This window comes from Passer montanus, unplaced genomic scaffold (genome assembly GCF_014805655.1).
Source record: "Passer montanus isolate IOZ18808 unplaced genomic scaffold, ASM1480565v1 scaffold23, whole genome shotgun sequence".
Lineage (NCBI taxonomy): Eukaryota > Metazoa > Chordata > Aves > Passeriformes > Passeridae > Passer > Passer montanus.
In genome coordinates this window covers 12,022,942-12,043,591 of record NW_024366926.1, presented here as the reverse complement: position 1 = coordinate 12,043,591, position 20,650 = coordinate 12,022,942, and the positions used below count along the sequence as shown (strand labels likewise).

General features: G+C 47.5%; 1 protein-coding gene and 1 long non-coding RNA gene across 2 annotated transcripts in view; both read left to right on the top strand.

Moving 5' to 3' along the window:
- Window positions 1-198: 198 nt before the first annotated feature.
- Window positions 199-4,132, top strand: LOC120502784. Its single transcript, XR_005627591.1, has 3 exons — window positions 199-303; window positions 389-2,950; window positions 4,006-4,132. It is a non-coding gene; the product is annotated as an uncharacterized LOC120502784 (long non-coding RNA).
- A 5,423-nt stretch (window positions 4,133-9,555) lies between these two features.
- The window catches only part of ANK2 (ankyrin 2), a 282,700-nt gene continuing 271,605 nt past the window's right edge, over window positions 9,556-20,650 (top strand). The window contains exon 1 of the mRNA XM_039710549.1: window positions 9,556-9,812. Within this exon, the coding sequence (XP_039566483.1) occupies window positions 9,741-9,812 (72 nt within the window). The 5' untranslated portion in view covers window positions 9,556-9,740. The remainder of the gene's footprint in view (window positions 9,813-20,650) is intronic.

Here is a 20,650-nt window from a genome sequence, read left to right as displayed (position 1 = left end):
CTCCACAAGGTTTCACTTCTGTTTGACTGAGTCTGCTGGTGGGGCAGGATTAAATGGAGAAGGAATAGACAGCAAGAGTACAGAGGGGAAAGTGCAAGATAAGGGAGCAGCTTTGGGGCGGGAGGGGAAGAGCTTGCTGATGGTTCTTGGGAATGGTGTATGGAGGATTCCTGCCACAGGGCTGCAGGGGAGGAGCAGGAACAGGCCTGTATGCCAGGCACTCCTGCAGTGTTCCTGTTTAGTCCAGTTGCAGCATTTTGAATTTATTATTATCAAATCTCTAACTCTTCTCTTCCTGGGTAGGTGAGAGATTGTGTGACATGGCAGAGAGGAGTATTTTGAATTTATTATTATCAAATCTTTAGCTAACTCTTCTCTTCCTGGGTAGGTGAGAGATTGTGTGACATGGCAGAGAGGAGTTTTCATACCCAGCTGTGGAAAGAATTGATCAGTGAATGTCTTCTAGGCATCCAGCCTGAAAGACAGGAGGGTTATTTTTTTTCCTTTATCCCTTTGTGATGTGAGGAAAAAATAAACCCCACAGCCTACCCTGGGTAAAATGCTTGGGATTTTGCTGCTGAAATTCATTTAAGTCAAAAATATATCTGCTTTATGAATAATTTAGGTCATAAATGATTCAGAATTTTTATGTTTGGTGGAGAGTGGAACAGAACTGCAAAAGTGTGAGTTTGGGAGTTTTGCTCGTTTATTAATAATTCCTGACTTGAGCACATAGAAGTCACCCTTCTGTTTCTTTCCATATTTATGCAGGTTAATTCCTTACACTTAAACATCAATTTTCTTCTTCTCCTTTTCCAAACTAGTGGAGCAATCTGCTCCAGCAGAGAAGGCCAGTTAGTGTTTAATACTTCCTCAAGGAGTTAATAACAGAATTTTTGCCACTTAATTCAGAAGTCAGGAACGGAGAGGATGGCCTAGATGTTTTTACAAAAGAAGCCTGGATTCTCAAGTGTGCCAGAATGGTTTGTGTATTTTTTCTTTAAGTACAAATGACAATGAATTGCTGCTGTTGTCTTTCCCCATCCGGCTGAGTTTTACCAGCCCAAGAATTGCATCCCTAAAGCAACTTCTGTTTGACCTCTAGGAGCTTCCCACACTGACATTTTCCTTTCTTTTCCCTCAATAAATTAATTTCATTTAGAAATTCAGGACGACCCTGTAAAACTGTAGGAATTGTTAACCTTGGAGTGCTCCTTTGTTGTTGCTGATTTTTCTGTCTCCCCGGACTGCGTGTTTTGAAATAGCATCATTACATTGCCATCCATCTGCCTGGAGCAGAACCCAGCATTGATTCTGCTCTTTGTGACCCAGCACGGGGCTGAATCTGAAATTATTTTTAGCACTCATATTTTTACCTCTCTTCCACGAGTTGCAGACCGTGCATGGCAGCAGCAGGACTGGTTTTAGTGGAACACATGCCTGATACTCCAGGATGACTGGATCTGCTGGTTTTCAGTAACCAGTGGCTCCCACTCAGCCCAGTATCCCACTGACACATGGTGCTGCTACCCCACTGTCCCTGCAATGTGGAAAGGCCTTTTTACACTTGATTTTGAACCTTTGGTTAAGGTTTGTCTGACTGGCCTCATCCTACCATCACCTGGAGCAAGCCCGTTCTGCCTGGTTTATTTTACACAACTAATACTTGTGTTTTGGGAGGTTTTTCCCCTTAAGATATTCACTGTACCCTAGTTTAAGACAGACTTCAAGGCATCCTTGAAAGGCAGCAGGTAAGTACATTATCTTCTTCTAGAGAGGCTCTAAATCACATTAGAAAATTACCTTCTGATAGATGACAAAGGCACTTGCCTGCCCAGGTCCCTGAAAACATGGGTCAGTGTCATAATTGCTTTCTTAACGGGACCACGGTGTCTAATGATCCCGGGCAGGATTAAATCATGGGAATAATGCTGCACAGGGCTGGAAAAATAATTAGATCAGCGATGCTTGGGTGCCTTTGAGATTGCCTGAGTGAGGCAGTAAGTAATGCAGTTACCTTACCTACCAGGGATGGCTCTGCTGTGGATGCTGTCAGGAAGCTGCCAGCTCCCAGGGGCTTGGCAGCACACAAGTGTCCCTCAGTTCACAGCAGAGCCAGGCCAGCTCTTTATTCATCCCTGCCTTTGCTGGGGTGGTGCTGACGGCATTCTTGGCACTCGGAGCTGTCACCCAAGTCACACCAGTGCCGGCAAAAGCCGGGACAAAACGGAGCAGGAGAAGCTGGGAAAGCTTTGCTGGCCGTTGCCAGGGTGACTGGGTTTGTGCTGGACAAACACTGCTGTGCTTTTCTCGCCTTGTGGCATTTTGAGTGCAACCAAACAAACTCCTCAAGAGGCAAAACAAGTGGGAGAGGGGTGAAGGGAAAGGACAAACCAGCTCTGGCACTTGGCAGTGAGTGGGCAGAGGGGCTGCCTGGGGTCTCTCTCTCCTGGCCCCTTGTGCACCCCTTGGAGGCAGCTTGCCGCAGGAATGCTGTTTCCAAATGTTTCCTTGCAGTGTGCAGTCCTGGTGATTTGTGTGAAAGAAGGCACTTGGAATGCAGTGAGGAGTGTGATGGGAAATGCTTTCTAGTGTGGTGTGATTTAATAAAGGCTGTTTGACTGCCCCTTTGACCATTCTGGGCTGGAGCAGGGACTTCAGCTCTATCATATTTCATGGTTTTTAGGTTTTTTTTTTTTACTCTTTTTCCAGACTTTTCTTTCCCTATGTGTTGGACACAGGTGACAGCCCCAGGAGGTGACCATGGGACAGGGAGGCTCCTGCCTGGGCTGAGGGCCCTCCCGGGACCAGCAGAGGGCAAAGCTGCTCCAGCTGTCCTGGGCTGGAGGCACCGACAGTGCCGGGAGCCGCTGGGCTATCCCCTAGATGAAGCTGTGTACTTGTATTTTGGGCAAGGAGAATGGTCCGTTTCTCCTACCCCCTGAGTGAGGTATGGAGCAGATATGGCTGAACACCTTTTTACCTCCGTGCCTTATGCAATTTTCTTCTTTGTTTTGGTTTGTTCTCCCTCGCCATGGCTGGTGCTTCTCTTTCTCCTCCTTGTTACCCATGGAAACATTCTGTTACAAAAAGTAGCTTTTTGTTAGAACCGCTCTCAGATCCGGTGCCTCAATAGGTAAATTCTTGCAAGGTTTGGCCTTGAAAGCCTTTTCCACGTGTACAAATACAAAGTGTACTTGACCTGTTGGTTCAGGCCTGCGTATGCACCAAAGTAATTTTTGATGTAAAAGCAGAACTGTGGAAAAAACACAGTCAGTATCTTGAAAAAATAAAGCAAGATGGAATTAATTTCGCTTTTCTTATTGGTTTACACAGTCTTCCTTTTCCTTTACTGTCTTCCTATCATGCCTATTCCTTGTCTCTTTGCTGCCAGGATCAAAGGTGAACCTCTTTCCCTCCAATTCCCCTCTCATCACCTCCTTATCCACCAGCATCTCCGAAACTCTCCAGCTCTGATCCATGTGCTTTTGCCACGCTCTTACACTGATGGAAAAACCAGAACAACGTGATTACAATCAAGGCAAAACATTGAAGATTGCTTGGGTGTTGCAACATGCAGCTGTGCAGCCTGCCTGGGTTTGTGCTGCAGCTAGAGATGTATTTCTATAGCCACCTCTTTGCCTCAGTACAACTAAATATAGGTACAGCTGCAGCAGAGAGCTGGTCAGCAGCAGCTTCCAGCAGGGAGACACACGCAGAGCCACTTTGCAGCTTTTAAGCCTGAATTTGGCACCACATCCCCTGTTTCAGGTGCCCTGATTACCACTCCTGTGCTGTATTTTATAGCCCGTTCTTTGTCCAAGTGTTTTATCATGGGCATGTAGCTGGGTTGCAGTCTTGCCTTTAGGGAGACATGACAGTGTGGCCCACTCTTTTAAACGCCTACTCTTGCGTTGTTGGTTGGGAACTTCATGTTTATTTTGTCCTCAATTATGTGTATATAATTATATATATATATGTCTACTTTCTTTTGTTGTGCAAAAGCAACCATTTTAAGGGAAATTCAAATGGATCAAAGCGAGTGGTGCATGCAGAAGAGAGAGCCCTTCCTTGGGAGCTTCCTGAAGAGTTCTTATTGGAAAGAGGTGGCTGGAACTTTCACAATGTGGAGGTATGGCTGTGAGAGCTAATGCTAAGTGTGGTCTCATGGTATATGGAGAGGATAACTTGTCCTTTGGATGTGAGGTGGCACTTCATGGTAGGAAATGGAGCTATTCCTGTGGTGGTGGGTGAGGCAGGGACTAGGGGAGCTGGCATCCTCTACTGGGAAGAGACAGGCTTGCCCAGAAAATGTTCTCTCTCCACTCTCCTGGTGGGAAGGCTGCTGGATGGCAGACAGTGTGTCCTGCAGTGTGGGCACATTTCATCAACCTGTTTCACCACAGTGGTTCTGATTTTGGCCTTTCCAAATCTCCGTGGCTTCCTCATCCAGAGAGGTCCTGACCCGTGATCAAAGGGTTAATTTTAAAACAGTTTTTTTTCTCTCATGTCTCAGCACTGCCTGGCTTTAGCTGTGATGGGGATGAGAAGTGACAAGCTGCCACAGGGGAGCTGTTCTCTTGGGGTTTGCATCATGCTTAAAGCTCGACTGGAAACCTTCCAAGAGGAGCTGACCTGGCAACACCAGCTTGACCAAGCAACTCTGCTTCCCAATGAGATGGGCTTCTCAGTTTTTGGTCTTCCTGAGAAGGACATGATGGTGGCTCTGTGCAGAGGCAGGGCACACCCTTGTGCACATGTGGCCGTGGATCACTGAGAATCTGACTGATGTTCTTGGTCTCAGCAGGCTGATTCCGTGTTTCCAACTGAAATGGCCAGTTAATAATTACATTAAATAATAGCCATCTGAGAAGCATGCAAGACAAAAATCTAGTGAGACCACATACTTGCTTAGAGTTTTTTGGTTTTTTAAGTCAATTCAAGAAGCCTTTTCATGCAGCACAAGAGCCTCTTCTGCTATTTCAAAGTTTAGCACAGGAAGTCGATGCACACAAGTATAGATGCAGGTTCCAACATCTATCTTCTGCATAATATCAAAATCTAAACGAGGATCTCGACATTTGGACAGGACAAGACAAAAGGCTAAAGCCGGTCTGTGGCTTTCAATATCAAAGTCCAAAGCCCAGCATAATGTGACATTAATCTATGCGATAGCATGGGCAGCTTGAGGCCCATCAGGTCCATCTGATGAGGTTCTGCCACCATCCCATCTGTTTTGTATTCATCTGTCACTGAGACTCGGAGCCACTGGAGAGGAAAAAGAACTGGCAGTGTCATGCTGTGGTTTTTCAACATCATTACAAGCAGTGTGGGAATTGCTAGGGGTTGATTCCTGGTGCTTGTCAGGGGCATACAAACGTTATGTGGGGGAAAGCCCACTAGATCTATAAATACCACTCCATCCAAGGAGTAAACACTGTTGTTATCCATCAGGATTTCTAGACCAAAATCGTCTTTCAGCTCTTCCTGAGCTAGAGGAAGATGGATGGATGTGTCAGCTTCCCCCTGCTCCAGTCTGAATCCTGCTGTACAGTACAGCCACTAGAGGAAAAGTGTGCGGTGGGGACTCCCTTAGCTGCAATGTGCTGGTATCGCTCCGTGCACTTGTCTTAAAACAAATGAGATGAAGATTTGGCTAGCAGCAGATGTTCAAAGGAGGAACAAATCAGAGCAGCCGTATACCCAGTGGGACTGAGGTTTCCTTGAACTCAGCACACATCTCCAGCAGTTGGCACTTGGAAGATGGAAAAAAAAGGGAAAAACAGATGCTGAAAGTACCCTGAAATAGCCCCTGAGCCTCTGGAGGGCAAAGTATGTCTTTTAACTCCTGCTTATTATCCCTTCTAGTGGGCTCTTTTCCAGTCCTTACTGAAGAGTAAATGCTTTTTCTGTGTATTCCCTGCGGGCTGCCCTACTTTACATCATCACCTTGGTGATGGAAAACACCGTCCTCTGCGGAACCTGCCTGTCACGATTCCTGATTTTCTTTCGGAGGTGAGGAAGCGAAGCCCGGAGCCCGCTGCAGTCCCTGGGCAGCCCCAGTTCAGCGCGGCGCGGCGGGGGCTGCGGCTCCGGGAGGCGAGCGCAGCAGGCACACAGAAGTATTTCGGGCACGGCAGGCGGGTCGTGGCACGGCTGGCCGCTCCCACCCTCTCCGTGGCGCCTTTGTTCTCGGGCAGTTTCCATGGTGCCCCGCTTTGCGGGCAGACCTGTGTGCAGGCTGCGCTCGTTTCCCGGGGCGGCGCATCCCGGCTGCGGAGCTGCCAGGGTCAGCCGCACAGGCATCCTGCAGCCTGCCTCGCTGGCATGCCTTTGGGAGCACGGGCTGAGGGTTTGGAACGCAACTGCGTGGTTATAGGTGAGAATTCAGCTCAGCTTTTGGCCTGTCACCATTTGCAAAATCAGAGGAGGGCCCTCACCCAAAGGGGTTGTTGCTGTGAAATGAAAAAGCAGTAGAGGCATGACAAGAAGGAGCAGCCATGCTGCTTGCTGCAGCATTCAGATTTTATCTTCATCTGGCACGGGCGAGACAGCTGATCTGTACACGTACCACACAGCATCGTTCCCCTCGCACAGAGCTCCTTCATCTGTTATCTCGCTGTTAGTTCTCTGCTGATTGTTCTGATGCCTGAGCACTGCCCGCCCTGAACGGCATCAGCAGGGAGGAACTGGTCCTTATGTCAGGTACAGAGCCAGGGGGCTGAGTAACCTGGCCGCAGGTATTTATGCCCAGGGATGGTATCCCTCGGGAAAAACCCCGATCACAGTAGAGTGCTTAGAGCCCGCTACTAGGAATATTTCGGCGAGAAAAGCAGTTTCGTGGATCTTACAGGCTGTTCATCCAAGAGGAAGTGGAGTGTAAAATCACTGCCCAAGTGGAAAAGTAGGCGAAAGGGCAAAGCTGTGCCCAAGGGGGGATTCTAACTCCAGGAGAGAGTACTTTAAGTGGTGGCAACAAGGCTGGAGGTCTGTTAGCAGGCTGTGCACAGGAATGAAATTTAACCCAGGACCTGAACATATCAATGAGAAATTAAACTATATTAGAGTTAATATCGAAATACAGAAACAATCTCCTCAAGGACACAAGAGATGTCCTCATCACAAAAACTCAATTCTTGGAGCAGAAAAATGGTTTTCTTCATTAAGGTGAAGCTTGTACTCTGTGTTGGGATGGAATGGGCTGCTCCCTAAAGCTGAACATGGAAATGAACCATTCTCGGTCTTGGCAGAGGTTTTCAAGGATGCTAGGAAATTATAATGCCCAATTAGGTAGGAATTGATCATCCAAGTCCCTTAGACAGTCCTGAAAATCACAGCCACTCTGTACTGCAACCAATTTTCAGTCAGATTTTTTCCTTCTGCTACCCTTTTGCCTCCTCTCCCTGTGCCATCGCCAGCTCCTGCTGGCCTGGAGCTGTGGCTGAAGCCAAAGCTAAGGAACCTGGCTTGGAAACGTGGCATTCAAGCAGCCTTGGTTGTGATAGGAGACGAGGTAATCTGTTCCTGCTGAGGCCATTCAGAACCAGAGCCGTTTTTTTTTCCTACCCTCTCACTTTTGGCCCATTTTTGTACCTCTGATGTGAGAACGCTACGCCAGATCAGTGGTGGAAAAGGGTGGGGTTTTTTTGGGAATGGTGGGAGCCACAGGGAGCCTCTCTTGAGTAGATTAACTTCCTAGATACCCTGGGAATTTTATTATGTCCTTGATTTCTTCCCCAGCAGCTCCATTCTTAGAATGGGTTGTACTTGAGTGCACAGGTAAGGACAGCCTTTCACCTGGCAAAGGTTTGGGCGATAAGAAAGGAGCAAGAGAACCTGATTATTTTGGAAGTGGTAAAATTGATCTGGAAGAAACCAGAAGGGAAACTCAGTTCTGAGTGTGAGCAGGAACAGTATTCCAAGCTTCCCTGGGAGAAAATATTTGAAATACAGGACATGTGGTCATGGGCAGAATATTGCTTTCCTCTCATCAGGGACTTGGTTTTCCTCTAACTCCCTCTGCTCCACCCTTCTCGATAACCAAGTCCCCATCACCTATTACCAGATGTTATGGCTTCTCAGCCTTCCTTGTCATCCAGATCCATCCAGCCTGGAGCTTGCTGGAGATGTGCTGGTACTTCCCAGGAATAAACCTGTCGGTTGTGCACGAGTCAGTTTGGCAGGATCTGAGGAAGAGATGTGCCCTGGTGGGACAGAGGTGACTTGGACAGACATTCCTTCTGGATGCCCCAGGACATGGAGGGTGCTAACAGCAGCAAGGCAAGCAGGTGAAACTTTGCTTTTAGATGGTTTTGGAGGAATGTCCTCTACACCTGCAGCGTTCCACAAGTGAGTAACACCAGTGCTTTCCCTTCCCACAGCCGGTGGCTCCTGTTCAGCCAAAGACATGCCAGGTGTTACAAAAGGCTGCCAAGGCATCAGCAGGGAATGGATGTAGGGACACGGTGCTGGAGGTGGGACTTAAAGGTATTGGCTAAATCCCTACGCAAATGCGACTCAGTCGTTATTAAATTAATTAGCAGGTTGGAGTAAATTTAGCATCTCCCTAATGCGCTGGAAATCATGGTGACTTTGGAGCTCCCCAGGGCTGGTTTGAGCTGATGGTACCGGGATGCAGGAAGGCTGATGGGATGACAGGCTGGGACAGGGCATCCGTGCCACTTTTACAAAGGAATAAATGTTGATTAGCAGCTTTCCAACACCTCGTGCTAAAGAACAAGCTATTTTTGGAAAGGAACTTGAGTGCAGCAGCAAATTCATTCTCTGCTGAATAAGGGGATCATTTGTTTTAATAGCAGATTGCTCTGTTAAGGAGACAGGGATTTTGGTGAGGATTTGTGACACACTTAAATGCGAGTGAGTGAAGGTTTCCTTGGGCAGAAGGGAAGGTAGGGGTGTAGTGAGCTCCCGTGGTTGAAACTTGGGGATAAATTAGTGTCATTAATCATTGGAACCACTTGCCTAGGGATGGAATGAATTTATCTTAACTTTGTTATTTTAAATCGCTTTCCTGATGTGCATATTGTAGCTTCACCAGCTGTTCGGGGTTTGTTTTCGAGGGAAATTGTATTCCCAGAAATTCTTGTCATATGTGGGAGATCAGGCTCTTTGATTATAGGGTTCCCCCTGGCCTTAAGAGATTTGAATGTAGGCAGCAGGGAAGAATTCCCCCTCATTCATTGTCCTCCCAGACAACGTCCAAAGGGCACTGGGGGATGTAAAACCCTGCGAGCGGAGGGTGGGATCTGAGGGCAACCACAGCTGACGACACCCGCGTTTCTCCACAACCGCCTTTACCCCTGCCTTTTGACACCCGGGGCCGAAGCGGGGGAAGGTGCAACACTCCGCTGCCGTTTCAAACAAAAGCCCCCGCGGGTTCAGCACGCGTGGGGCGTGTGTGGAGGGGAGGCGTGTGCCGGAGCCGAGTGTGCGTGCGTGTGTGTTTGTGTGTGTGTGCGGGCTGGGGTGTACCGGGGGTGTGTGTGTGTGTGTGTGTCGGGGGAGGGGGGGACGAGGCGGGTCCTCCTCCCGCGCCGCCCGCCGGCAGCCGCCGATGTGTCCGTGAGCTCATCCACCGGGAGCGCGGCCGCTGCCTCCCGCACCCCCACGCTCGCCCCCACCCGCGCCGCAGCGGCCGCGAAGGTCACCCGCGGGGGCCCGGCATGGTGGCGGCCGCGGGGGGCTGAGAGGAGGCGGGCGGCGGCGGGAAGGAGCCGGAGATGGCTTCGCCCGCGCCCCCCGCGCCGGGAGGCGGCCCCTCGCCCCCCGCCGGCCCGCCTCGCCTTCGCCAGGTGGGTGCTCCCGGCGCGGGCAGGGGCGGGGGGCGGCCCGCGGCAGCCCCGGGCGGAGCGGGGACAGGGGGGGATGCAGCCCGCGGGATGCGGAGGGGCGCGGGAGGCAGCGCAAGTGCACGGGCAGTTCGGAGGTGGGCAGGTGGGTGGTGCAGCCGGGGATGGTTGCTGTTCTGTGCAATAAAAAACCCGCTTCCATAAGAAAACCACAACTCCCATCCCGAAACCGTGGCAGGCAGCACCTGCGCGGGTGTGCCCGCACCGTCACACGCGGAGGGGAGCGCAGGCACGCGTGTGTAACTTCGCAGTGGTGCAGCGCGGTGCGTGCCGTGCTGCATCACCGCCGTGGCAGCGCGGCTCCGAAGGCATGAATAAAATCTTAATTAACGCAATGCTGCAGTTTCCGAGAGGCTGCTCCCGCTCCTGCTGCATGCAACGCTTTTCCGCTCGCATCTCTCCCCGCGCCGGGCGGGAGCTCCCCTCTTAGCGGCGCCTGCTGCATTAATTTCCATTTGGAATGGGGAAGTTGGTCCCTGGAGTTGTTCGGCGTTCTTGGCCCGGCTGGGCCCGTGAGGCAGGGCTGCTGCTGGGTGTCTGCGGGGTTCGTTCCGTGAGCCCTCGGTGCCTCCTGGAAATGGGAGAGGCAGGAATGCAGGGACGCGCTGCCCGTGCGTTCAGTTTGCGTGCTCCTGGCCAAGGCTCTAATGTTACGGCGGTTATTAATAAAGAAAATAAGGTTAATACAGGAAAAGCTGTTGTAAAGGAGGATTCCCAGTGCGTAATCAGATTAGTGTAGTATGTATGTACTCAAACATAAATCCAAATAGGAATCCTATCCTACTCTTTTTTTCCCCCCCTCCCATTTTCACTGGTGGTAGCATTGATGAGGAAACCTCAGGAGTCTGGAGTTGGGACAGGCATCTGAGAGTTTGGGGGAATATTTCAACTTGTCAGTCCCCTTACACGCCGGAAGTTTGGGCTGTGCAGCTCCAGCAAAAAGGCCTTTGTGTGGGTGTGCTGATGACTCCGGCTGCAAATGGCACGAGAACAGCTGCCCCCTCGACCCGAGCATTTTGGCACTTCCTGTTCTTCCCTGCTGCAAACCAGAAGAAAAAGTGATTTTAGTTCTGAAGTTTGATTTTAGGAGGATGAATGACCAGTGAGGATCACTCCAGTTTATTGCATCCCGTAGTAGGTGTGATCAGCAGGATGGGTGAGAAGTGCTGAGGATGGAAAAGAAGCTCCAGGTAATGGAGGAAAGAGTTGGGGATGAGGACCCCAAGCATGGGGGATCCTCATTGAAGCTGGCTTCTCCTTGCCTCTAACTTAGTCTGTGTGCTCACTGAGACCAGGTAAGCAGTATCCTTCCAAGCAGTGACCAAGTCCTTTGGAGACAGCTCCGTTTTGAGGATCCCCCTTGTTTCAGACCTTCGCTTTGCTCCTCAGCAGCTGGGAAACACAAGGTTACCAATTCTTTATTGCTGCACGTCCAGCAGCAAGCCCAGACTGCTGCGTTCTCCGGAGCGTTCTGAATTGGCCTCTCACGGGGTTATTCATTTTGCATGAGGAAGAAACGAGCGTCCTGAACTAGTAGGCAGAAATTACTCATTAAAAAATTGACTACTGTGGTTGTTTTACTGTCTTCCTCTGCATTTTGTCCGCTCTATGTTTAGAATTATTTTTAATTGCATTTAAAAAGGAATGACTCATCGCTCGTGTTTCTCTGAACTATGGCTGGGGTACAGTCTGGTGTTCATTTATTTATTTATTTATTTATTTAATATTTTGCTGCCCTTCAATAAGACATCATACGCGCAGCTTATTGGGTGACCTTCACAGGAGTGGGAAACTCCATGAATAAATTCCCAAAGCCGCTTCAGACCAAGGTAAAGAGCACAGCACTGGCAGAATTCCATCTGTTTTCCTACAAATCACTACCGGCCTCCCACTCCACCAAGCATTTCCTGCATCCTTAGGAGGGGAGAAGAGTACAAACAGAAGGGAAATGAACATGTCTGTCTGAAACTGTTGTACTGACTTGGGTTATCACACTGCACTTGTTGTGATAGTGCTGAATGCAAATTGATATTGGCAACGTGCTGAATTCCCGTTACACAGGTACCTTTGGGAGATCCTTGAGGTTAGTCCTGGCTTGCAGCCTGAGAGCAAGACTCACTGAAGAAGCTGTTTGAAACAAATTGGTTTTTGTGGAGTTTTTACCATGTCTTTCAGTCCATCTAAGACATCTTCAAATGTGTCCTTTATTTGAAATATATATTGAGGGCACAGAACTGAGAATAATGTTTGCATCTGTGAACCTGTTTTAGCAAGAACTGCATTTTGCCTGAAACACCTGTGTTGTTACATTTAAATTGGGCTTAGGGTACTGCAGTCAAGCTACCAGTGATATTTGTTATATAAAGCTTGATCAAGAGTGTACTGTACAAAAGACCAAGCTGTTGTAAATTACACGATGGAGACCCTTGTATTTGGAATAGGAGGTTGTTTCTGTTAGCAGTAGTCAAGTGAATTATTTCCACTGTTTTTCCTTTCTTTTAGTTGTCAATGCTGCACTTGTCAAAAAGAAATTTAAACACTTCTCACAATAAAAAATACACTCAAAATTTGCAAACCAAATAGCATCTTGCATGGGAACGTGGTAGCACTTGGGTACTGCTCTCCTGCTGCACTTCTGAGCATGCAGGAATAAATCAATGATCCTAATCCATTATCTGATATGGAAAGAAAGTGTGCAGGAGTGTCTTCCAGAGTAATTTAACTGATCCCTGGTAACGTTCCTCGCCACGGAGCAATGTACATGGTAATTGTCGTGCGGTTATGCTTTATTGATCCCCCTTAAATCCCTTTATTCTGTCTAATTTTCTTTTGGTATGACATCTGTCTGCCTGGATGTCCTCCTTTTCCAGCTTTTTTCTCTTTCTTTTTTCCTTTTTTTTTTTTTTCTTTTCTCTTTCCCCTCTCTGAAATAGGGTTGGATGTATTTGTAAATCCAAAAGGATGTGGCTATTTTGGGGGTTCCAAACTTGGGGTATGGACTAAGAACTAAAACCGGAGAGAGAAGACCATGGTGTCCTGATGAACAGTGCTGGAGTGGACGTGGGAAGATGCAGAACAGAGCTCCTGGCATTCTGCTTCTCCAGGGATATTTGTGTAGCAAAAGCACCCTCTGTTGTGAATCCATCCAATTCACCTCAAATCCTACAGTTTTGCAGCTTGTCAGCTCATATGAACTCTTAATAGATGTCTGTTAGTATGAAATCTGCTCCTAGAGCTTGACAGAAATGTCTTCCTCAATTGGTGTGGGACTGCAGGAACCAATTTTCTTATTTTTGTTTTCTTCCCTCAAGGAGTTTCTCTGTAACTGCTGAATTTTGCTTCTTTCATGCTCTCTTTGATATTTTTTTCCCCCTGAAAGCTTGTGTCCTACTGCAGTCTTAGAGGCTGTTCACACCACAATGACTGTTCATCTGCTGCTGTTGTGCTTTGCTCCTGCCTTTTCTAATCCACTGCCCAGGTTTTTCCCTACTGCGGGATGTACTTTGTCCCCTACTAACACTTGGCAAGACTTGAGGATATTTTAAGCTTCTCTTTCATGGATGATTTAGGCCAATGCCTCTCCCAGCCTGTCTTTGCTTTGGACAGCATGTTGTTCACCTCCACATCTTTGCCGGTGCTGATTCTAGTTCCATAATTTCAAAAATTTGCTTTGTTTGATATCCACATTTTCAAGGTTCATTTGAACTTCAATTTGATTTGAGCTTATTTTTTGTTTTACCTTCTGCCACCCTAAGGAATTAGAAGTAATTTGTTGGGAACTAGAACTGATGTAAAAATCAGCCTAGTGAAGCACTCGCTTGGGTGGCAAGGCATGGGGTAAAGCCAACATCCATCAAACTGAACATTTCCATTCCACCCATCCCTGCCTGCCATATCCAAGGGAAAAGGCTGCTAGAAAATGTCTTCCCCCTGAACTGAAATGATGAAATAGAAAATATAATGAACCTGCTGCATAATGGATGTGGCCTAATGTAGGAAAAAGTAATTACAGTTAGGGCGCAAATGACTACGTCTGTTGAGATAGCATATCAAAATTACTGTGCTATGGTGTTATTTGGGTTGCAAAGCCAAGCACCAAGTATTGTAAACTAATAGAATTAAGGCAATCACTTCCATGAAAACCCCGTTTGTGTTACCTACAGCTTCTAACCTGGAGGGGAAGAATTAAAAGTTTTCAATTCGCATTCCAGTTAGGTCTTCTGTGGGTTTTGCTGATAAAGTGTGGGAAAAAGAAAAAAAAAAAAAATTACAGTCACTCCCAGGAGTTTCTAAGAGGAGCAGTGGATGGGCTGGTGAGGTTCAAAGGGTTCCATGAGGTTCGGCAGCTGCTGCTCCTTGGCCAGGGCCTCTTTACCCACTGGAAGCTTCCAGAAGCTGGCGCTGCCTCAGTCGGCCTGCAGGGCTCCTCCTGGGACGCACAGCAGGTAGGGCCTTTAATGGTTTATTTTTAATATTTATTTTTGGTAGAAGTGCTGAGGGAGCAGGTTGAAGTGAGGATTGTAATTTGGTGCTGATTTGTGTGTCAGTTCTACTTTATTTCTGCTTGAGGGATGTGGAGTTTGTTGGCTGGTATTCTGTTTTATATGGATTATACCCTCAGGGAAGAGTAGAGGGTTTGATTGGTGGGTTGTTTGGTTTTTTTCCTTTTTGTTATTTTGTGTGGGTGGTTTTCTATTTTTAAAATATTTTAAATTTCTTTGGGGTTTTTTTCTATGTTTTTATTTTTTTGTTGTTGTTGTTCTTCTATTTTGTCCTTTTTCTTTTTTTTTCTTGTTTTTTTTTCCCTCTCTTTTTTCCCCCCCTGTTTTTTCCCTCTTTTCCTCTTTTTTTTTTTTTTTCCCTTTTTTTTTTTTTTTTTTTCCCCTCTTTTTTCCCCCCTGTTTTTTCCCCTCTTTTCATCTTTTTTTTTTTTTTTTCCTTCCTCTTTTATCTTTTTTTTTCTCCCCTCTTTTTCTTTTTCCCTCCCCTACAAAACTTATATTTGGTAGAGTTATTGAAGGCTTACTTTTGGCTGTTGATATCCTGATTTTTGTACTTTATGGACCAAAACTTTATGGTTTCTTAGAACAATTCCCATTTGGTGATGCCCCTTACCTCAGGAGCTTCCCGCCTTTTTTTGTGTGGGGCGGAGACTGTCTGCCATTTTGTGTGGGGGCAAAGGGGCTGTCCGCCATTTTGTGTGGGGGCGAGGGGCTGTGTGCCATTTTGTGTGGGGGCTGAGGGGCTGTCCGCCATTTTGTGGGGGACTGTCTGCCATTTTGTGTGGGGACCAGAGGGGCTGTCTGCCATTTTGTGTGGGGGCCGAGGGGCTGTGTGCCATTTTGTGTGGGGGCTGAGGGGCTGTCCACCATTTTGTGGGGGACTGTCTGCCATTTTGTGTGGAGACCAGAGGGGCTGTCCACCATTTTGTGTGGGGGCAGAGGGGCTGTCCGCCATTTTGTGTGGGGGCAAAGGGGCTGTGCACCATTTTGTGTGGGGGCTGAGGGGCTATCCGCCATTTTGTGTGGGGGCAAAGGCGCTGTCCACCATTTTGTGTGGGGGCCCACTGTCTGCCATTTGTTGTGTGGGGAGGGGGCTTCCCGCCATTTTTTTGTGTGGCACGGGGCTGTCCGCTATCAGGTTGTGGTGGAGGGGGCTGCTGGCCGTGTCATGTAGAGTGAGAGCTGCTCACCCTGGCATGTGGGGAGAGAGCTGCCCGCCATGTTGTGGGGACTGCAGTGAGGCTGCAGCCGCTGCTTCTGATTGGGATGCACTGGGTGGGAGAGGGAACAAATAGCACAGGTTGCTTTGATAAAAAGTAGTGACTGCCCACCTCTTGACCTGGAGGATTTGCTCATTAAGCTGTTAAATGTTGAAGAGGAGTTATGCTTCTTCTGAGTAAATAAAAGGCCTGAAAACATACAAAAATGCCCACAGCGTCTAAAAGCCTCAAAACACGTGGTGAGCTTTTCCATGCTGGTCACTGACACAGCCTGTTGCTCTTCATGTCTGTAGTTTTGCTGCCTGTAGAGGTGAGACTTTTATGAAGCTACTGTAGGGCTTTTTGCAAGCCTACTGTACAACAAACATATACTGCGCTAGTATTGAAGTCTTATTATCAAGTATTTATTGCAAAGTTTTCTTTGTAGAGGGCTTTAGGCTTTATTTTGGGGTGACCTGCTTGCGTGAGGCCACCTGAGAAACTACAAGGGGTTGTTCTCTGTCTGTAAACAGAGAAATGGGAAATGGGTTGTAGAATCCTCCTGGCTGAGTGTTAATAAGGAATTGACTAATGGAGTGGGGAAAACACAATATGTCCTGTTCTGATGGCTGTCCTTTCCCTTTTATCCTTCTTTCTGAAGTCCCTGGTTGTCCTTTCTGGGATGTTGAGTCAGCTGGGAGCACAGAAACAGCTGTGGTATCCAGGAGGATGCAGACTTCAAGATGTAACTGTATTCAAAAAATACAAGTGTTTAGAGAAAGGGGAGGGGAGCGTGAGCTAGAAACGGTTGTTCGTTACCCACCAGAGTTGTATGAGCTTGGGTGGGAGAAGCAGGTTCTATCCCACATCCATTGTTGATGCACAGATAGCTACAGCTTTGCTGGTGTGTATCTGACTGAAACAGTCTGATAAAATTTCTTCTTAAGAGCTTCAGGACCAAAAGCTGCACCCTGCTCACTACAAGTGTCAGAAGTAATCCTGGACAGAGAAAGGGTTACAGCGGTACTATTTGTTGCCTCTGCTTATGCAGTTTGGTTATTTGCTTTATTATATTTTTTGTTTGGTTTGGCCATCTGGTCTGGAAGCGTTTTGATTTATCGGCAGAACTTGACTGATCCTAAAGAGGAGTAGGAGCACAGTACATCATGGGGCAGTTCAGACTTCCTGCGTTAAAGGAATCTTTGTTTGTGCAACAAGGATTCATTCAGCATCCCCTTGCCTGACATGTTGGGTGTTTGCCATGTTAACTCTTTGGTGCAAGTGAAGGTACATCTGCAAGGAGATGGAGCTGCTGACCTGTCTGTCCCAGGGGCGCTCTTTGAGTGCTGCTTGGACCACTTAGAGCCAAGGTGAGCTCCCACAACTTATGTGTTTCCTCCAGCATTAAAGCTGTGCTTGGTGAAAACTGGTGAGAAGCTTTATGAAATGCATCCCTTGCTTCATTTGAGCTTTATTTATTAAGATGATCTGGGTGTTTGAAGGTGATGTTTTTGGGGTAAAAACCAAACTTTGCCACAAGCAGGATGTGGCATGTATGTGAGGCACAGATTCAGGTGAGGAAATGGTGTGCAACCAAAAGTCCTGTCAATCTTCCAAAAGTTGTGAGAGGTCCTGGCATGAGCCCTGTTAGAGAACTTGAAGCTCATGGGATGCTTACAGGCATCTGATGGATGGGAATGCATTTCAAGCATTCAGACTGGCTGGGTTCGAGCGGCTGACACGCTGCTGTAAATACCCTTGTCGTTTATGTTAGGTCAGAGGGTGAAGTGTTGTTTTATGAGCTTACCTCTGAAAAGAGGGAGGTTGTCCAGACCTCATTCATCTTCTGCACTGTTTCTAAATGTTGTTCGTGGTGGTTTTTTTTAAGGAGGGAAAAAAAGTAATTCTAGATTATTTATCTATCTATATGTGTATATTCAGAAAATAGCAAACTGAAGGCAGTTAGAGTTTTACAGCTCCTCCATACCATCACAAATAGCTTGTACCTAAAATGTTTGGGTTAAAAACAGCACAACCACCCCCTCTCCCCAAATGCACTCCCACACACGCAACTCCAAGGGGAAAAAATAAACTTTGCGATTAATTGTGGAGTGCTTGGTATGTGATCCGAGCCAGTAACCGACTCTTGGATCCCACAAGCAGAACTCTTCTGAAGTGTCCTTTGTAGGCTCTGCCAGTGTACTCAGAGACGTTTTTGTTTGTAGTTCCATCTTCCTAAAACCTGGCTTTCCCCCTGCTCTGGGTGTGGGATGGCTGCCAGCAGGCAGTGACCCGTGGCCCCCAGCTGCCGCTGGGCCCGGGAATGCGCGCCAGGCTCCAGCGGCGCTGGGTGACGGAGGCTGCCCTTCCCTCTGATCTGTGCCCGGCGTGGGTGGTGGGAGCTGGCAGGCCTGGGGCAGCACTGCAACCCTCGTGGCGGCTTTCAGGAGCTTTCTGGGAACTGGAAAACTCGGACCTGCTCGGGCTGGGTGTGAATAGCCTGGCCTCGGTTCAGGATGGGTTTAGTTCCTGCCGGCAGCAGCAGCTGGTCGGTGCACAGGAGCCAAAGCCTGTGGGTTTGCACTCAGGGGCATCACATGCTGCATGTACAGCTCCTGTAACACTGTAAACTCGGGGAATTTTTAGATCCAGAGCGTGCCACTAATAATTTAGTCTTAGATTGTCTATAAATAGCTCCTTGTATCTGAACCTGCCCTTTAATGAGGCTATTTCTGTCGCTGTTGGAGGCTTGCACTGGAAATGCTCTACCTGGCATCCCTGCTGGGTTCTTTGTTGTCTTGATGTGTGCATTTTCTGCTCTCTCCTGGCTGGCTGGTATTTGACAAGGAGGATGTTCCAAACAATTTTAAGCTTTTTTTTTGGTATGGACACTATTGGGATGTACCTGAAAACCAGAATGTAGAGCTGACACTCCTGAATCTGGCTTGAATTTTTCTGACTGTGGTTCTTTTTCAGGGACCGAGACTACACATGATTTGTCAGATGACAATAATTGATGAAAAGATGCCATTGCAGTCCTATTTTTACCCCCCATGCCGAGCGAATGTCAGCACAACCTTCTTCAGCCCTTACTGAGAGCAAGAACAGGCTGTTCCCAGGGGTTACAGAGTGCTGAAAGCAATGGATAATAGACTTTCTACCTGCTGGGTGCGAGCCTTGCATAAGCAATGTGCAAATTTGAGGCTGAAAGTTTCACAACGGCCTGTTTGGAGTTGTCAGATTTCATGTGTATTTGTTTGCAAATGGTCAGCATGGCTTGGGAAGGTCTTTGGAGCAGGAGCCCAGATTCCTGCTACGTGAGCACTCATCCCATTCCTATTACAGGAATAGTACGATGTTGCATGTGCCACTTCACCATTAGAGGGGGAATTTCATAATCAGCTTTATAGTAATCATCACAATGGATCACTGGCTGAAGCTAGCAAAAGGCCCAAACAAGAAACTTGTTTTAAAAGTTTTTTATTGTAAGGATGCAATTAGAGAAAATTATTTATTTTTAAAAAGAGGGTTAGAAGAACAAGAGGTCTTAAGTTTCAGTGACACTAAAATGAAAAAGGGTAAAGCCTTATGGTTCAAAAAGTGACAGGTGGGTAAGTCAGGGCAAGCAGGGAGCCAGAAGAGTTGGGTATAAATATATAGAAGTAAAATTACCTCTGCAAAACTCCTTTTGGCTCCAGTTGCTGCCAGTTCCCCTTCTGTTTGTTCAGCTCGAAGAAGGGAGTCTATATTTAGTAAAGCAAATGTGTATGAAATCTATATCAAAGCGTTTTGTGTGACAGGTTTTGGAGGTGGTGGTGGTGAGATTTGGTACAAGGTGCAGGCATTGCAGAAAATCAATTGGTGCTCTATTTTTATAGCACGGAATTACTTAATCAATTACATACTCAGCATGGGCTAATGAGTGATGACCTCTCATCCCCCAGATTGGCGCTGCTCTTGGCACTCGTGCTTGGACTAAGCTGTTGCTGCTCCCTTCTTGAAGCCCTTCATCACTTGACAAACCCGGGGCGTCCTTTGCAATGGTGTTTTTAAAGACACCTGATTGCTGATGATTCAGTGCAGAGGTGAGGGGCAAACACTGGCATCTCCAAGAGTGGTGCTGGGGTGGAAGAAAGCTCTGGCGATCCGTAATGTGACCTGACACAGCCTTTGCTGCAACTAAACTTAGTTTGGTATTCTGTGCACCTGTCAGCCTGCTTCTGGCTGCGCCTGTTTTGGAGGGTGCACACAGACCTAGACCTTCACCTGGAGCTGCCTCCCACACGTCTGAAGGGCAGCTGCTCACCTTTTCCTGTTCTGCAAGGGAAGTTATTTAAACCTCTCCGAGGAGCTGTCCTTTGAGGCATTGGCAAGCTGAGCAAAGCCAGTCTCTCCTGCTGCTGTCCCATGGAGCTTTAACTGGAGTGGTGCCTGTGGGAGCTGTGGCGCTGAGCTTTATGGGGTGTATAAGTGCAGCATGCTTCTCTCCTCCCTGCAACAATTCCCCCCCCAGAGTATGGCTGTGTTGCCTCTGTGATTTCTCTTTCCCTTTTCATCAAGGTTTTGCAGATCAGAGATTCATTTCAGAGAAAATTGCTGAGCAACGCTGTGGGTTTTTTTAAAATGAGTAATAGAATGTCACAATGACCGTGATCCTAATTATGACCCATCAATGTGAAATCCTGGAAATGCCATGTTTTGTAAAAACAAGCTCCTAGTGAACCCTCGAGCACTGTTGCTATGACAAACCAACCCCAAAGCATAAAGCAATTGTCTGCCCAGTCCTGCTGCTATACAACTAAGGTTTGAGGGAGCTGGTCACCTTAGTTTCAGCTACAGCTTGAAATCTCTTGTTTAGACTTTGCTGATTCTGAAGTAACAGAATTGTATTCACTTAAGGGCAGCCAACTTCAGGTCTGCATAAAGAGCAGGTTTTTAATACTTTTTAGTTAAATTCTACTTCTGGAATGCACTGCCAAGGATTGTTTAGAGTAAGTGAGCTGATGTTGTAACACATCTTGATGTAAACTGAATGTGTGTAAGGGGTTGGGGAGATAATGCTGTATCAATACCCATTTTG